This window comes from Amblyomma maculatum, chromosome 10, assembly GCF_055883805.1.
Source record: "Amblyomma maculatum isolate TAMU_Amacu chromosome 10, ASM5588380v1, whole genome shotgun sequence".
Lineage (NCBI taxonomy): Eukaryota > Metazoa > Arthropoda > Arachnida > Ixodida > Ixodidae > Amblyomma > Amblyomma maculatum.
The window spans coordinates 165,970,573-165,990,277 of record NC_139353.1 but is presented as its reverse complement, the minus strand read 5'-3'; the positions used below and the strand labels follow the sequence as shown (position 1 = coordinate 165,990,277).

At 47.1% G+C, this 19,705-nt stretch overlaps 1 protein-coding gene across 2 annotated transcripts in view; it reads left to right on the top strand.

The window, feature by feature from the left end:
* LOC146177856 (uncharacterized) overlaps positions 1-19,705 on the top strand; it is a 142,573-nt gene that overhangs the window by 110,572 nt on the left and 12,296 nt on the right. For both annotated transcript variants that reach the window (XM_084580618.1, XM_084580617.1), the window contains exon 13: positions 12,612-12,784. In XM_084580618.1, the coding sequence (XP_084436744.1) occupies positions 12,612-12,784 (173 nt within the window). The remainder of the gene's footprint in view (positions 1-12,611; positions 12,785-19,705) is intronic.

Sequence of the window (19,705 nt, the reverse complement as noted above, 5' to 3'; positions counted from 1 at the left end):
AGATATGATAACATCTCTGCCGTTCCAACTAAGCCAAAGTTTCGTTTACGTCACCTATATTATGTCATTACTTCTCTTAAACAAGTCGGTGTTATATGTTTCTTGCTATTTTATTATTTCTTATTAATCTAAAATTTTCCTGTTACCAACCTCTTCTTTAACGCCTGAACGGCGCTGAAATTAAATAAATAAATGTTCACTTTCCGGATACCACCTAATAGTGAGCAAAGCTTATGCGATTACTAGCACACTGCTATTAGATGTCCAATGAGATCCTGGCTAATTAATTATAATCAAATAAATGTACTGAAGGGAAGAATCGTATCGTATTTACGATAATTCCCGCTCAGTAGTTATTGTAGAACAATATCATGATTTGTTGCGCCTAGTGAGCTTAGATGAGGTTGCTGGAAGAATGCCACCTGAATTTAAAACAGGAAATTACCTTTTCAGCTGTATGACTAGGTGCGTCGGCAGTGCATGTGCCACTCAATGTGTCAGTATCGTATTCAAAAGTATCCTCTTCTTCACGTGGAGGGGGCGCGACGCTTTTGAAATCCAAGCGTGGCCTCTTACAAGGCGCGTCTGTTGATTCGGCATCAGAATGTTTTGAACTCGTTGTGTCAACCAGCAATAAACTTGGTGTATTTTCAACGGCCTGGTGTAGCTCTTCAGAAGCATTCGACGCTTCTGGCTGTCCTTGCTTCTTAGGCTTGTGAGAAGTCGGCGGCAGAGCCTCCCGTTTCCGCGGAGGTTTTCTCGTTTTTTGCTGCACAGTCAAGTAACCTGGGCAGTTCGGGAAAGTGCTAGGCACAGCGTCGGGTGAGAGCACCGTTTTTTTTTTTTTGTGCGTGTAGAAGGACGTTCTCCTTGTATTCCGCGTGACATGTTGCAGAGATCACTTCATCGACCATTTGCGGAAAAGCGAGCGCCACCTTTCGTCCAAAATGGGAAGCTTCGCCGGCACTTTTGGTTGGAAAGAGCTTCTCGAACTGGCATGCGCAAGGCAGCGTTCGGCGTTTCGCGTGCGCTTAAATCGTTGTTTTAGCGTTGCTCTTTTGCTGAAAACGTGCATATGCTGAATAAAGAGGATGACATAGAAGGAGAACGATGTAGAGCGCCGACGTTCTGGGTTTTAGCCAGAATAATGACCAGTGCAGTTTGCGTCCTAAACTGTTCGCCAGGCGCATTGTGGCCGATGCTTAAAGGAGGAAGGCCATGTCAGGAACTTGAATCTTCATACCACTAATCAGTTTTGATGAGAGTGAGCACAATCCATGAAGACCGCAGTGTTTATGCGACAATGCCATGGTTCGCTGTTGATTCGGGTCACATCGTTTGAACTCACTGCGATTGCGTTGTGGGGTGAGATATTTTGCTTAGAAAGATGTGTATCTCTCTTGTGCAGAATGCTGATACACAAAATTAACGTGTATTGCATGGGCGCTAATGGGCCGACGAGTGTTACAGTGACTTGGGATGCACTGTTTTGTAACACGCGCAAAAGTTTGTCTAGGTTTTCTGACGTAGGGCAAGAGTTCCTGCTGACTTCGTCCCTGCAGCTTCTGATGTAGGCCAGGCTTTACTGATTAGTAAACGACTCATATTTTCTCAACTACGCTCGCGCTCATACGCGAGAGCTTCGCTTACTGATGGACCGCTTCCTGCGTAGGCTGCACTCTGCCGTGCTCCCGCTGTTCAGATATAGCTATTGTATTTTTGGATTTACGGTGGATGTTTATACAAGTATATAAAATTCATTTCCCACCGAATCTGTCGATGCAAGAACTCTTATAAAACCAATATGTGTTCATTTGGCAGCAAGCACCAAATACAGCAAGAACGCCCAGCTACTACTGAACGGGTCGGTTGTGCCCAACCGACCCCACGGCTTCGTCTCTCGCGCCTTGTATGTCGTCGTGGTCCTCGTTATATATACGTACCAGTGTCGCTGTTGCATGGCACATGCTTAGCTTAGATAGAAGGCATTCCAGTCAAATGACTATTTAGACTGCATGCAATAGTGAACAATGCTGCGTATCTTTACTCCTTATTCAAGGCTCAGCGAAACCTGTCAGCATGTAGAAGGGCTGCTGTTGAGTGTTTCTGTGAGGGCACTAGGATGCTTCTTCTTGCACGGGCGTACTCTGCAAGTCGATAGTTCTCGGTAAGGTATAGAACTCACTCCAGCAAAGCTCTACACTACCTTGTCTCAAGGCAGAGATGGCCCCTTTTCCGTAAATGGTGTGGCTGTAGCAGGAAACAAAACTCATAACAATAGATTATGGCACCGACATAAAAAAAAAAAAACGGGGGAGAACAAAAGCAGCTCCGCAAGGAAGCAGCGGAAGAGGACACCGAGCACACTGCTTCGTTAGCAGACGACGCGCACTCAGGGACCAGTCATGAAATATCGAGACAGCCTTTTTTCACGTGTCCGACTTTTTTTTAAATGCGTGATAAGTTTTCCCGAGCCGCGGGCACACACATACGGCGAAAGCGAGACAAGCAACTCAAATCATCCACCGCTATACAGCGCGAGAATGCACAGCTAGGCAGCGCTGGCGCGTCATGTTTTCCAACCAAAACCAAATCGCCCACAGAGGGCGCTAGTTGCGCCTTTGTCGCTCATGCGCAGGAGCTTTTCCGCAAATGGTCCATTCCCGAAGTACTTTGCGCACACGTGGTCGGTAGGCTGCAAAACTCTATCTGCTCTCGGAATCGCCCGTCTGCACTTTTCTAAACGTTCGGGTTCGCGCGGAGCCTTGAAAAGCGACACACGCACCGTACCAGTCCGATACCCCGACTTGCAATTCGGTACAAAGCACTTCTTGCCCATTTTGAAGCGCAACAAGGCTGAGCGCAACTAATTGCACTCGCCGTCACATGCCGCGGCGTGGTATACGTTGAGTGAATCCCAGCAGAATACCAATCAGCCGAACAATGCACTCACTGGACTCACAGGTACAACCAAATACTTTTCGAGAACCCGGAGAAGCCTTCACACCAACACACACACACACACACACACACACACACACACACACACACACACACACACACACACACACGCACGCACACGCACACACACGCACACGCACACGCACACGCGCGACACCCCGCGCGTGGCGTGAAAATTTCCGAACGAACGCGAGCGGGCAGCGCGGGCCCCTGGGCTCCCATACTACAGCGCCATCTGTACCCTTGCGGCGAAAACTACCGCTGATTCAAGGTCATCTGCGAACACAATTTGCCCGCGCCTTCTCTCTACGTGGAGCGGCGAGTGTCAGCACCTAAATTATTCTTACACCGTGACAACATAGTACGACAGAGAAGCAATGCGATGCAGCGAAATTAACGCAGGACACGAGCCGTGGAAGCAGACGCCCCGAGCTTTTAATTCCTGATGCGCTCCTGCGACTGACAGCGCCATCTACGCTTTTCATCGCTCCGGCGACCACGTCACTCCCATTGCCGCGCGCTGAGAACGGCACACTTCTCAAAGTACCACGTGACCTCTCTCCGCATCGAAATGGCGAGCGCCTTGCTCTGGGGGACCACTTGGCGTTGGAGTCGTTGATTGGCGACGTCGGAAAGGGCGGGGCTTTGAGCGCGTATTTTGACGCGATGAGGTAGCCAACATTTGTTGAGCAACCGTGTTGTTTTAAAGGTCAACTCCTGCGATTTTTCAATGCTCACAGATATCAACGAAATTTGCATCAGACGTTCTTCTCAACGTCAACATTACGTATTACAAAAAGCACGGTTGAGGGTGGTTTAGTTTTCCCGCAAATTAATTTCAAAGATAGCGCTCTGGGACCCGCGACTCGCGCTGCCAGATAGGAAATTTTTACGACCAACACAGTGTTTGATGACGTCACAGTCGTGCAAAGGTTTTCGAGCAGACGACGGCGGCAACTGGGCGCTGCTTGTACGGTGTGGCGTCGCCTGTACGATCCTATGAGCTGCTACTGGCACGGGGCAGGGCGACGGCAGCGCTACTAAGAATCAGCCTAACATGACGAAGGCACAGCCGACAGGCTACAACTTGCTTCCAAACAGCATATAGATCTTGGAATCACTGTCTTGCAATTGCAGCTCACACTGTAATGTATTCCTGTGCAGCGATGGGTATGTTGTTGGCTGTACGAATTATTCTACGAAAAACAAAGCACTGATTTCCCGGGTTTGCGACAAATTGAATCGTGCGATCTGGCGCTCCCTCTACACCAGCATGAGAACGCATGTGTGCTCAGAACATTTCACGCGGGCCTGCTACCAACACAGGACAGTTCTGATAGTTTGGCCTCGCGAGTACTAGGCAGTTATTGAAACCGGATGCTGTATCGGCGATCTTTCAGCAGACGACATAAGCTATAAACCTCCTGCCGCACTCCGCCAGTGCCGGCACAACGGATTGTTCCCGATCGAGCCATCGTCTGAAAAAAAAAAAAAAAGGCTAAAGTTTGTTATATCTCAACTAATACGCAAATGGATAAATTAATGTAACAAAACCCTTACTGAGGATCGCTGATCTAGAATGAGATTCGGGGGGTAATTGCGATACAAGCGAATTTCTGCTCGCAGCTGCCGATGTCACTCAGCTCATCCGACCTCGTACTTCAGCTCCGCTGCTAAAGCGTCACCGAGATTACATCTTTCTTTTACTCTGACAGTAAGGCTGTTCCACAAACGGACCGTTTGCTATAGCGCTGACCAATTCCGAAGCGCCGTCCGCTGCTGCTTCGGTGCGAAGAAGTTTATGCCGACTAGGGCGTAGGGCATGGCAAGAGCGCTGTGTTCCTCCGCTCTCGTGGGCAGCACAGTTGCGGTAAGCTCGCTGCATTCAGTGCGGCAAGTGTTGCCAATTTGTCATCTACTTTTTTGATGCGGCTGGTGTCGGCCATATTTTGTGGATGTACCGCTTAACGTTCATTACGCCGAGCAAACGATCCTGATTGGACGGAACGGGGCTACATGCTGCGCTGTCGGGTGCGTACTCTCGAAAGTTGTACCCATCGATCTGCACACTATCATCATCATCATCAGCCGGACCATACTCACTGCAGGGCAAAGGCCTCTCCCATTATATTCCAATTCACCCGGTCCTGCGCTAGCTGCATCCACTTGACCCCTGAAAATTTCTTAATCTCATCCACCCACCTAATATTTTGCCGCACCCTGCTACGGTTTCCTTCCCTCGGGATCCAACTGGTGACTCTTATGAGACCATCGGTTATCCTGTCTTCGAACTAAATGTCCTGCCCATGCCCATTTCTTGTTCTTAATTTCGACTAGGATATCAATAACCAGTTATTTCCCTCACCACTCTGAATGCTTCCTATCCTTTAAGATTACACCTACCAGTTTCCGTTCCATGGCCCTCTGCGTTGTCCTCAACTTAAGTAGAACCCTTTTTGTTAACCTCCAGGTTTCAGCCTCATAGGTCAGTATACCGGAAGGATGCAACTGTTACATACTTTCCTCTTGAGTGATAATGGTAAGCTGCTTATCATAATGCTTGAGTACCTTCAAAATGCCCTCCACCCCAATCTTATTCTCCTATAGTTATTTCCCTTTCCTGGTCTGGATCTGCATTCACTACCTGTCCTAAGTAGACATATTCGTCTACCACTTCCAACGCTTCGCTACCTATTTTAAACGGCTGTTCCTTTCCCAGACTGGTCAGCATTATCTATAGTCTTCCACATATTAATGTTTAGGCATACCTTTTTGCTTCTTCTGTCTAGATCATTTATCATTATTTAACGTTTATCTCTTGAGTTACTTAGCAAGGCAATGTCATCAGCGAATCTCAGATTGCCGAGATATTCTCCATCGATCCTGATGCCTAACTGCTCCCATTCCATGCCTTTGAATACGCTCTCTAAGCAAGCTGTGAAATTGCTTGGGAGATCGTGCCTCCTTGCCTAGCACCTTTCTTAATTGAAATTTTATCCCTTTCTTCAGCAGAACTATTGTTGCTGTGCAGCCAATTTACATATCTTCCAGTACTTTCACATATGGCTCACCTACCCCCTGATCTCGCAATGCCTGCATGACCGCTGAGGTTTCGACTGAGTCAAATGCTTTCTCGTAGTCAATGAATGCTGTGTATAGGGGCTGGTTATATTCCAAGCACTTTTCTATTGCCTGGTTTATTGTGTGGATATGATCGATGGTAGAGTACACTTTTCGAAATCCTGCTTGATCCTTTGCTTGATTAAAGTCTAAGGTTGTCCTGATCATATTAGCGATTACCTTGGTAAATACCTTGTATGTATCAGATAGTAAGCTGATTGGTCTAATTTTTCAAGTCCGTAGCGTCGCGTTTCTTATGAATTAGATAATGTTAGCGTTTTTCCATGATTCCACTACTTTCTGTGTCTTCAGGCATTGCGTATATAAGGTGGTCAGTTTTTCTTGCACGATATCCTCTCCGTCCTTCAACAAATCTCTGTAGTTGCCTGATCCTCCCCAGCTCCTTTCCCCCTTTTCATAGTTTCTAACGCTTTCTTAACCTCTTCACATCTGTCTGTTTTTTCCCTAGTGCCAATTTCATCTTGCCCTGACTACTTTGGCTACTGTAGAGGTCCGTATAGAACTCCTCGGCTACCTTGATTATCTTGTCCATGTTAGTAATGACATTGCCCGCCTTATCCCTCAGTGCATACATGTGAGTGATTTTGAAGAGGGATTTAGGCCTAACTCCCTCTTTACCGCTTTGATGCTACCATCGTTCTTTAGAGCATGCTCAATTTTCCCCATGTTATACTTACTTGTGCTTGCGCTTATTGATTTGCTTTGATGCCAATTCTATCCAGTCTTTTGGTTGGAGGCTTTCATTCGCGCTTCTTAATCAATCCTCCGGTATCCTCTCTAACAATTCTACCGCCTACTTCTACCGCGCACTTAGTAATGATATCTCTGAAATCATTGTTCATTGCTTCTAGGCTAAGGTCGGCTTCCTCAGTTAGCACTGAGTATCTGTCCTGCAACAAGAGCCTGAATTCTACTTGTCCCCTTACCGCTAAATCATGGACTTCTTCCTCACTAATCTGTTCCGCTCCGTCTTCAAATCCATATTATCCTTACCATCCTGTGATCACTGCATCGCACCTTTCCGATTATCTCAGCATCCTGCATAATGCGGGATTTAGAACACAGTATGAAATCAGTTCCATTGTTAGTCTTCCTGTTAGGGCTTCTGTATGTCCACTTTCGGTTCTTCTGTTTCCTGAAGAAAGTAGTTATGATTCAGAAGTTATTGCGTTCAGCAAACTCAATAACTCCTCCCTGATATTTCCTAATCCAATGCCGTAGTTGCTCACTGCGTGGTCTCCAACTTGCTTTCTACCTACCTTGTCATTGAGGTCGCCCATCGGTACAATATAATGGGTTTTTACTTTCCCGCATTACCGACTCTACATCTTCATAGAAGGTTTCTATGCCTGGTCATCATGACTATATGTGGGCGCCCTTCATCTTATACCACTTATTTAGCTCAATTATGATGCTGGCTGCCTCCTCAATGCTATGGAATTCATCTATATTACCAGCTATATTCTTATTGATAAGACAACCCACTCTACTTCTCTCCGGTAACTCGATAACACAATACATGCCCGCCTTTTAGTACAGAGTATACATGCCTCATTTGGCCTCTTCGCCTCACTAGCTAGGGTTCCAGCGTTAAACGTTGCCAGGGTCAGTTTCCAATGGCGGCCTCTCCTCGGAGCCAGAGATTCTTGGCACCCCCAGGTGCGTCACAAGTCTGACCGCGGCCATAATCAGTTGCTCCGCTGGTGACTGAGGGCCGGGGTTTTATGGAGCTTATCATAGGAGGTTAAGTTGAGGACAACCCAGAGGGCAATGGAACGAAAAATGGTAGGGGTAACATTAAGAGATAGAAAGCGTGCAGAATGGGTCAGAGAAATAACTCAAGTTACCGACATTCTAGTGGAAATTAAGAAGAAGAAATGGACATGGGCAGGACATGTAGTGCGAAGAGAGGATAACCGATGGTCGCTTAGGGTAACAAACTGGATTCCAAGGGAAGGAAAGCGTAGCAGGGGGAGGCAGAAAGTTAGGTGGGCGGATGAGATTAAGAAGTTCGCAGGGGTCAAGTGGATGCAGCTAGCACAGAACCGGGTTAAGTGGAGAAATATGGGAGAGGCCTTCGCCCTGCAGTGGGTATAATCAGGCTGATGATGATGATAGGAGGTTACGGCCAATTACTGCACCAGGGTGGCCAACTCCTGTTCTGGTGAGGGAGTGCGTTGACGGGTGTTCACCAGGATCAGGTGGTACCCCAAACCTGTTTTATGCAATTCCGTCCACAAGCGGTATTTTTTATTTTTTTAATCTGGTCTGGTGGAGGATAGCGCGGCACCGCGATTCAAACCACGGTCCTCTTGCATGCGAGGTGGATGCTCTATCGCAACGCCATTGATGACTGTATGACTTGTTGCTCTTGAAACTTGCTTCAGTGTGCGAAGTGCACGTAGTTGAAACTGCATGACCAGCTCGTGCGCTTTAAAATTTTGCATCCGGGCTCGACGCATCTTCCGTACCCTTCTGTAAACAAACGCCAACACCGTCGCAGAGCTTCGTAATGGATAGTCGTGATCAGTAGGTTGGTTACGCATGGCATGTAAGACATCAACGGGAATTTGGACACCTTTCGCTCAGAGCACAATCATTTTCGTAATGTATCGAAGGCCTATAAGATTTTGTGTGCGCTCAATCTTTATGCATGCTATTATTTTCAAAATGCATTAGTTTTGGTCGTTTAGCAGCACGTAGAAAAAAATGAAACGAATTGAACAAACGCCATTAGGTGGGAATTACATTAAATTTTCCATGTGGCAGGTGTATTGCTATGTAGATAACACCACTCGCAGCGAGGGGAATTTAGGGTCGGTATCAAGAAAAAATTGGCAAGGGAGGGGGCATTTGTAGTAACGAGCGCTCGCCCTCATATATGCTGGCCACTTGTATCAAGCTTGTGATTGTTAAAAATTATAGGGAAGTGATGCTGCACACGGCAATAATTTATCCGCATTCAAGATCGCCCGCTCGTTCTGCCTTCATTAGCCTTGCATGCCAATTATTGCTTTTTTTTAATGATTCGGATGACTATAGCCCTAGGTGTCCTTGTCCGATGACATAAATTTTGTGGTGTTTTTACCGACATTACAAAATATGTTTCACGTGACAGCGATTGACGTTCGCATCCCTCGGCAGCAGGTGCGTGCGGCGTGGCTGAAGGTCTGCGTCGTCATCTTCTGACGTCACGCAAGGCACTGCTCTCCGGTCCACGAGCAGCCAGAGTTTAAATTTTGATTCAAGTTCATCGCTTATTTAAAATTATTGCTTGCGTATTGTAAAAACTTTAATCGCGTACTGTGATGACCAAGCCTTTAACAATATAAATCAATCATTAACTTAGTACGGTCGAAAAATCGCCGGAGTTGCCCTTAAACTATAGCTTACATATTACCCGTTCGGCCGAAAAGCCGTCGACATATAGATGACGGCACTGCGTTTGGAAAATAATCGGGGCTACGTAATATAATTAGTGCACTGGTAGGCCCTGGGTCTAGTTATGATTGATTTGTGTGCGATACTTAAAAACCAGTTAAGTGAAGCCAGTGTAATTAATCGATGAATTAAAGAAATTAAAAATTAAAAAGGCGGGCTTCAGAGGTATCAGACTGCTCAGAATCAAAAGGCAATCCATTATGATAATTTAGAGTCTGTGATTGAATAATTAATTAAAATAACTGAAGAAATAAAGAATTGATAAAAGGGGTTCAAAGTTGTTCGAATGCTCATAATGGAAAAGGCAATGCTTGACGATACAAAAGTCAAAGTATATAATTCAATATTTATTTAAAATAATTGAAAAATGTAAATGCATTCAAATGTCAAACTGCTAACAATGGAAAACTAATGTTTGCTGAGACTAAGTATCGCTGTATAAGAAGTATTTAGGAGTAAAAACAAAAATTACAAATTGAGAAAATACAGTGAAAAAGTTTGTGCGTGTGTGTAAATGGTGGGGGAGCTTAAGTACCCCCCCCCCCCCGCCCTCATTTTTTTTTTTTTTTCAGATTGATTTGGCTATGGGGGACAGCCGCTGTTCTAGATCATAATTGGAAACCAGGCACCTAGATATTAATAAGCTAATTATCTGAAATTAGTTAACTCGCTCATTAGTTGATATTGTTACGGACGACAAGGAAGAAGAAGCGGGCAGTGGCGCGGGCAGGAGCGCTCGCGCTAGGCCCGCCGCGAACATTCATTAAACGTCATCTACCATCGTCATCGGTCATGTTCTGTCTCCTGTCTTCATCGGCTTGCCGCTTCCTAACAATATTGTTACCTGGGAATGCGTAAAGACGGCGACGCTAACAATATGGATGCTGGACCGCCACTGAAATCTCTGCGCTGAGCTCCACCCATTGCAGCGCAGGTGTGAATAAATCTTCCCCGTGACAATATTTTCAGAAAACAAGGTGTCGGAAGGGACGACCCTATATTTTGTAAGCACGTATACCAACTAGCCCAAAGCAAGCTTCTGCATCGACCAGTTGACGCCATAACGTTCTTTCGTATGTCTTCCGGCGGTAGTAAGTTGTGCCAAAGAAGACGCCTTTCCGCCTCAAAAAAGCCTGCCTTAATTTGTTGACCGGCTTCCTGGAAAAGCCTGATATATAAGCAGCCAAGATATGCAAGTGGCTGGTCAAGGCAGTGCTTCCCAAACAGCACAAACCGTCAGCCTAGCGTTTGTTGCCAGGCCTGCATATATATAGGGCAGTGCCAACAGACTCCAGTACTTGGCCGACGCTTTGTGCTCCCTGGGTTTGGCCGGGCAACTGCTGCTCAACACACAGCACGACGTTTGCAGTGCCTACCGCTGTTTTTAATTTATGCGAGTTTGCGAGGTTGTGTTTTGGTAGGAATAATGAAGGCCTCTCTTGATATCGATGCGCGCCGACAACACTGATCATTGCTTTTTTTTTCGCGTGCAGGATATTTCTGCGACACGGTCGCTGTAGCACACCGTACAGGGTTTTCTTTGTATTTACTCACGATAATATCTAGCGCATAGCGACCGACGGAGAGCATAGAGTATGTAATGCAACAAAAAAAGACGTAAAAATATCACCAGCATGCTACGAAGCAGGCCAAAGTGAAGCGATATTATTTGACGAATCTTTCGGGGATGCGACGAAAGCGAAACTCATCAAATGAAAGAACATTAGGTAGAAAGCCCGTTCTGCATTCAGGCCACCTGTGCTTATATTTTTACTTATCACGAGCCTCCTACCCAGGGCTTCTTTTTTATCGAAGATGCGGTAAGGGCGCTTCAGTCCGAAACCTTCCCTTACGAAGCCCGTGGAACCTAGGCTGTACTCGGATGTTTTTTAAAGGCGCGACAGCATCATGGATGTTGTTTCGAAAGCATTGAAGTTGCTGCTTGCTTGGCCAGTTGGTGTATGGTTACATGGAAAAACCAACCTAAATAAATGCGTTCACAAAGTGGGGAGTTTTCGGGACGATGCTGGCAGTTTCAGATATTTCTTGCCCCTTTGGACGTGAAACAAGGTGTTAGCTGGAAGTATTTAGTGCTCTGTCGCGCTTCGACACTTGTTTCCAGCTCCAGATACACCGGCAGCCACACAACTGGTGAAGTTGGCATATTGTTACAGACGAACAAGAAAGAAGAAGCGGGCAGTGGCACGGGCAGGATCGCTCGCGCTAGGCCCGCTAACATTTAAACATTATCTCGCTGTCATCAAACATCATCTCTCAGTTCTCTTTCTGCTGTTTTCACCGGCTTGTCACCACGTTACATTTGGTTGGAGGTGAGGGGTACTTCATCATCACCCCCTCAGCCTGGTCCTGAGCTTCGGCGCCCTGCGACTTCTTACGCCGTCGGCTGAAGGTTAGGAGGCATCGCAGTGGCCAGAGAGTGTCCTGGGCCAAGGCTCATCGGGAATCATCGTGCCGGAAAGCCGTTCTATTCTTCCGTCTTCCTCCTCTTCTATCCAGACACGCCCATCATCATGTCATGAACTCATCAACATCTATAAACTTCCTCGTCCACGATCGAGACGATCGCTCGGTGGCCTCGGGTCATGTTACGGACAAGCCAGAAAGAAGCGGGCAGTGACGCGGGCAGGAGCGCTCGCGTAAGCCCGCTAACATTTTCATTAAACGTCATCTCACGACCATCGAGCATCATCTCTCTGTTCTGTTTTCACCGGCTTGCCGCATCGTAACAATATGACCTCTTGCGAGGCATGGTAGGAGATGTACACAAAAGTGCCGTAACGATCAGCAGCACATCGGGTGTTGTGGAAGTCTAGAGGGAACGCACACCACAACGTGCGCAGCTATAGAAAACAAAAAAAAAAAAAAAGATGAAATTTGAAAATCTCTTGATGCGCAAAGCACTAGTAGGGAGTTCATTCCCGATAAATGTTTGACCAAGTGAGTGCCAGGACTGCTATCGTTAGTACAATTACCTTTGTTGCAGAAGTACTGCCCTCATGGAGGGCCACATAGCGATGTGGGGGTTTTGTTTTGCTGGCTCGTTTCAGACGCAGTCGACGGCCCGACCGAGCCGTACAGCGGCGGCCATGGCGGAGCCCGTGGGCAGCGGCCGGCGCAACGTGCGCCCTTCGAAGCCGGCCGGCCACTCGTATGGTGTGTCACCCTTTATACCCAGCAACCGCCTTCTGATGACCGGATCATCCATCCTGGAGCAGCAACGGTAAGCTGTGCACGTTGCATTAACTGTACGACAAGCAGGCCGCCGGGCAAGCACTCAGGCCACATGGTGAACGATGTTGAGCGAAGAAAGGAGCGTTGTGGCGCCCACCCCATTGAATCTTTCAATATGGCTATTCCCTTAAGTCCAAATCTTGGAAGTCCAAGTTTTTCATGTGGATTATATGGGTAGCATGGAGTGGATACGGTCTACGCATATGAACATACAGGCACTCCATATGACAGCATGAAAAATATATTGCAGCTATATTACATAAAGCGATTTGGTTTGGTTTATGGAGTTTATTTATTCTCAAAGAGACTCAGGCTATGAGAGACGCCGTAGTGGAGGCCTCCAGTAATTTCGGCCACCTGGGTCTCTTTACCGTACACTGACATCGCAAAGCACACGGGCGCTTTTCGTCTCTGTGGAAAAGCGGCCGCCGCAGCCAGGATTCGATCCCGCATCTTTGGGCGCAGCATTCGAGCGCGCTAACCAGTGTGCTAATCCAGCAAGGCTACAATTGAAAGGATACGGGAACCGTATGGATAAAATTTGGAAAACATAAATTTCCAAACATCCTTCCTTGTTATATGGACTCCATATTCCCGTAATCCGATAGGGTAAGCTCATATAGAAGTTTAGCAGGAGAGCGCTTTGGAGCCTAGTATCGGGAAACGTGCCTCTTGATACCACAACATATTCAGGCGATAGCCTTTAATGGCTCATGCTGTCGTGGACAGTGTCCCGCTTTTGAGGCGTTTTGATTGGCCGAGGTGGGATGCATCCCTGCCATCTACAATGCCACACTTGTACGCGCGCCAAGGAATGCCTCCAGACAGGAGCGATGGTGTACCGTCCAAACACACTTGCCGGAAAAAGTGTGACAGATACTGCGCCTTTCCTTTCCTGTAAACCAATTATAATTATATGTAGCACCAACGAACGCCGATAAAAGAAGTCTCATCTTGTCAAAGCGTTCCTGCCATCTGCAGTCCCAAACTTGAACGTGCGCCAAGGATAACGCCAAGCAAACTCGCGCCACACTTGAATGCGAAGGGAACGCACGCCACGCGACAGGTGTACCGTCCAAACGCACACTTGCCGGTGAAAGTGTGACAGATACTGCGCCTTTCCTTTCCTGTAAACCAATTATAATTATATGTAGCACCAACGAACGCCGATAAAAGAAGTCTCATCTTGTCAAAGCGTTCCTGCCATCTGCAGTCCCAAACTTGAACGCGCGCCAAGGATAACGCCAAGCAAACTCGCGCCACACTTGAATGCGAAGGCAACGCACGCCACGCGACAGGTGTACCGTCCAAACGCACACTTGCCGGTGAAAGTGTGACAGATACTGCGCCTTTCCTATACTGTAAACCAATTACAATGATATGTAGCACTGCAACGATTGCCGACAAGAGGCTAACGATGGGAGGCAAATTATAGGATAGGAAGGGTAGGCTTTCGTCATTCTCCTCTTAAGAGACATTAACAGACCCACTAATTTTTCCCGTCTACAGTAATCTGACTTTATGGGGAAAAAAATTCACTTGTCGAAATACTCGGACCAGTCTTCGTAGCCTCAGTCAGCATCGCATGCTGGTGGCAACACCAGACCCATCTTTTACGCGAAAAACCCACCTCACCCGAAGTCTTTTTGAATAAACTCATCGCCCATGCGGCTTACACGCCATGTATTATGGCCCGCTGACGTCAGTATACAGAGGAAATGATTACGTGCCCCCACTGTACGACTCTAACGCGCGGCGGCATATCTCATCGACTCTAGGATTGCCATGCTTTTTCTACTGGACTCTCCGAGATCAAACCCTGTAGAAAAAGCATGGCAACTGGACTCTCCGAGATCAAACCCCCGGTTCGAACCCGACCTCGGCAGTTACGTTTCGATGGAGGCGAAACGAAGTGGCGTCCGTGTGCTGTGCGATGTCAGTGCACATTAAAAAACCCCAGGTGGTCGAAATTTCCGGAGACATCCACTACGGCGTCTCTCATAGCCTTAGTCCCTTTGGGCGTTAAACCCCACAAACCAACCAAACCGAGATCAAACCCTACCGCCTGAACTACCGTTCCCTTCTAGAAACTGATGCTAACACAAAGATGATATTTGCCAAGTATGGCTCGCTTAGTGGCCTGGTTAGAGCAATATGATTTGAATGACGACCTCAACAACGAAGATTCTGTCTACTTCCTTTTATCCCCATGACCATGAGCCTTCCCATTCAATAAAGGACATTCAATCAATCTTATCGAAATCTCACGGAGCTTTGAGTTTCTGTCATGCGGAAATATCTTAAATAAAAAATTCTAGAGGGCACTTTGGACCACTAAAGCGCGATGAGGCAAAAGCCATTATAGCGCGGTTGATCGTAGCCCTCCACTACGGCACCTCTATCTCTCTTTTTCACGCCTACCTTTCTCGCTTCCTTTACGGCATGGTACATGTGTCTGCAGAGAATTGTGACAGATACTGCGCCTTCTCTAGTCTGTAAACTGATTTCAAACGCCGCTGATGCCTGCTGTACTGGGTCTTGTTGGTGCGGCGTTCGAGGAAGAACGAAATGAAATGCACGAGAAAACTCGGCAAGTATTCATCTTGTTGTGGCCCCACAGGGACGAGGACAGATACGGAGAAAGACGTGCTTTATATCAACTGACAAAATTTATTAGGACATGTTGTATGTGTGAAAAAAAGAAGGCAACACAGGCGCTTTCCGGCCCATAGTTACAAGGCTCATGTCAAGAGCGACCTGGTGTCACACCCTATCACCTCATCACATGTTTGAGGTAGTCAAATTCAGCATCAAGCAGCAATAACGACAGCGCGCTTACACATTTTTTTTTTTTTTTAATTTTAAACGCCTCCACAATTTCTCGGGCTGTCTTGTCTTTATGTTTCCAAATAACGCGTGATTCATGGAACAGCGGTGTGCAGTCATGACCCTTGACATGCTTGGAGAACTGTGTTCCCGACCCGCCTTCGAGTGACCTGGCATGCTCACGTAGGCGCACATTAATACAGCGCCCCGTCTTAGCCGTATAGTGCAGGCCACAGGAAAACAGAATGGTGTAAACCACCCCGCAGGCACACTCCACCCACAGATCAGAGTGCCTAACACCACACCCATTCATCTTCACCCACGGGGTGAAAAACAGAAGGGACGTAAGAGAAAGAGAAGGAAAGCATTACAACTCGATTTCAGAACATCGTGAATGCAACTATAGTGAACTAGAATATTGTCCTATAATCGTGACTAACCGAAAAAACACCAGACAGCCCAAAACAAAAACCAAAAGCACTAAAATTACATCACGTGTTGTCAAGAAACGAGACTTCTTTATCTACTAACAATAAGGAAGGCTGGCTGACGCATTCACCCTGTCTTTTCTGGATATGATATTGCCGAGAAACCTTCAAAACTGTATTGGTTGTTTTTCAACAGCCGCCGGCATACAGGCTTATCACTCTGATTCTGGATCGCGTATCAGTTCCGTAATCTTTGTTTGTTAATGCTCGATGTCGCGAGTCACACCTTTATCAGTTTCGTTGTAGCGCAAGATGCACCGAGATCTATCTCGAAGATTCCGACCACTCGTGTGTCTTTCCACAATGTTCCAGCCCGTGCTGGTAGCTGTTTGCGACGTTATCTAGATTGTTCTGTGTAGACTTTAAATTGAGCGTTGACAAGGGTGACGGGCATTCGTTGTTCGACGATCGACGAGCACGTTTGTTGCTATCGCCGCCGTCGTGTTGCTTAGTTCTTTTGCGGGTGCAAGTCAGCCCAATAAAGAGTTTCTTCAGTGCAATCATTGACCTTTCATTTGTGTCATCGACCTGGTCACCACCACGTGACAATATGGCTCAATGAACTCCCTTGTTGTCTTATCGTTATGGCGAAATGAAGTGTGTGTGTACGCGACTAAAGGTCTGCACACTGTCTTATTTTCCTTCTTGCAGGCTTTGCAGTGCTCTTTTAGATGTGAATACGTGGACTCCGATAGTGATCGAAGAGGCTCCCTACGTCGAATATTGATACATCGGCCGGTCTATCCTATATAAACTTTTTTACGCGAAAGAGGAAGCTGATAAACAACCGAACATGCGCACTCTACACATCTCGATCTATGGGAAACCAGACAACGAAATTTGCTCCTTTCTAGTATGTTGTCAAGGAGGTTTCTTATGCGGCATAGCCCCCCCCCCCCCCCCCCCCCCCGCGCTACAACTTGTGTGGCGGCAGAAAACAGCATATTCACGTCAAACCTGCCCGCCCCTCTTTTTAGAGTATGAGCCATTCGGTGCACATACGGAATATCTGCAAGTTTTTTATCTGTTCTGTCTAATTTTGCACTCGAGAAATCCCTCCGCACTGCCCGCACCAGCTTCTTACTGGTTGCTGATATCACCACCTTTGGAAACCCTGCGGCTTCTAGTTTACTTGTAACAGCATACTGCCCGTTATGCAGTGATGGCATGAATGTGTTAGTCCTGAACGTAAAGTAGTCATTGCAATTTCAGTTTTTACTAGTTTTGAGTGCCCCGAGGCAAAACTTAACACCGGTTTTTGGGATGTGGGTGAATACATCCAGCAGATATGTGCTCTTACTTAAAAAACAACTTTAAACTTACAACCTGCAGTGCATTTTCCGAAGGCAACTCAAGCGTGAAGGACAGCCCTTTACCACATTTTTGAAAAACCTTTAGAATGTCATTCATTCTTCTATTAAAACCGTCTCTGTCAACTAAAACTAAAAAGTCATCAACAAATCTTAAAATGCGCATTGCAAGACCTCCTATTTTGTTTTTGATTTCCCTGTCTACCCTGAGGGCAGGAGCGACCTTTGAACCTATACATATGCCCTTTCGTTGCACATATACATCTCCTCGCCAACCCACGTATGACGAATTTAAATAGAAAGACAAAAGTTCGAGAAAAGCAGGCACATTAATGCCGCACCGACCCACAAACCTAGCTTCGTCATTTCCTTCATCTATGCACTTGCGTGCAGCTTCTAACATGACTTTATGCTGAAGAGAATAATACAGACCCTGTACATCAATGCTAAAAACCAGTGCACCGTACTGTATTTTCTTGCCTCGGGAACTTGACCAGTACATCGGTACTTTTCACAGCAAAGGGATCGTCAGCTGTTAATCCTGCTCGTCCGTGTGGTTTCCTTCTCTTTGTCTTACGTCCCTTTGCGCTGTTTTTTCACCCAAAATTGTGGTTTAACTCTGGTTAACCCTAGTTGAATTACGAATGCAACAGTGGAAGCTTCTTTTGCCTGCTACATTATTCTATCACATACTATCACTGTAAGGTGCTACATTATTGGGGACTGTCGAGCTCATCCTTTAAGAGTATGATGCGAGAGCGTAAGTTACCAGTCTTCGTCTTCTTCTACTCCTCCTCCTCGGCTGGTCAACAGTGGCCTCCGGCGGGACCACGCGACGGTTCGAAACCTGGCGTAGCATTGCTACCGCAATAAAAAGTAGCTTTTAATGGCTCATATAGTCGTGGACAAAGTGTGTCCCGCTTTTGCGCTGCTGTCGCGTGGCGTTCCTTGGCAAGCGTTCAAGTGTAGGATTGCAGATGGCAGGAACGCTAGACAAGATGAGACTTCTCGGTCTTTCACCTTTCACTACTTCGCTACATAGTCCCTCGTGATTTTTTTTTTTGTGAAGTGAGCCCCGACGTCCGCGACTCTGACGCACCCGACCTCTCTCACTAGGAGAATCTTTCACCACTTCGCCCCCTCCTTAGATAAAATAACCCAGAACAGTGTAATTAAAATGTATGAAGCGTGCTACAAATTGTAAATTGGTTTATAGGAAAGGAAAGGCGCAAACATTTGAGAGGGCCCGACCACTAAAGTGCAATGAGGCCTTTATAGCTCGGTGGATCGTAGCCCTCCACTGCGCACCTCTATCTCCCTCTCTTCTTTCACTCTTACCTTCCTTTACAGCGTGGTACACGTGTCCGCGGAGAATTGTGACAGATACTGCGCCTTTTCTTCCCTGTAAATGAATTTCAAACGCCGCTGATGCCTCCTAGACATTCTGCGGCTTTCGAGGAAGCTGCAAATGAAAGGCGTAGCACGGACGCCTGGATCAAACGCCTGGCGGGGTCAGTTTCGTATATGCATTAATCGCCTGGTCACTCCTGACGGTTGATTGATTGATTGAATGTTCTTTATTGAATGGGAAGGCTCATGGTCATGGATGGAGGTAAAGGGGAGTACTGTCCTGACGGTACATCGCGCGCCCCTTGTCAAACACAACCAGCATTTCATTGAAGGCATCAAAACCGCCGGCGTTCTATGATTCGTTTACAGAAAAAGAAAGGCGCTGTATCTGCCACTCGCAAAATTCCGGTGTCATCCTCACGGTAGAAGACGGGAAATATGAAGAGCGTTTCACGATCTGGGGTAAATTTGGTAAAGCGCTGGGCTGGGGAACCATATCCCCCGAATCCCATCGAAACGCACCCGCCGGCGATCGGGTTCGCTAGCCGCGTGACGCGCGTTGCCTCTGTCTTTCTTCACTTCAGCTTCACGTAGAGCGAGAGAGAAACAGAGAAACGGTAGTGCTGCGCATTAATAAATCTTGTCTCCACCGGGAATCGAACCTCGCTCCATCCCTTGGATCTCCAGCCTAGCGCGTTAACCAACTGCGCCAGGTCAGGCCCCGGATCGTGAAACGCTCATCATAATTCCCCTTGTCTGTACCGTATGATAGCGGGATTCCGCGAGTGACAGCTAGATACTGCGCCTTTCCTTTCCTGTAAACGAATTATAGAACGCCGGTGAGCCCCGCCGGGGTGGTGCAGTGGTAAGACGCCCGACTACTGTGCCGGAGTTCCCGGGTTCGAACCCGACCACGGCGGCTTCGTTTCGATGGAG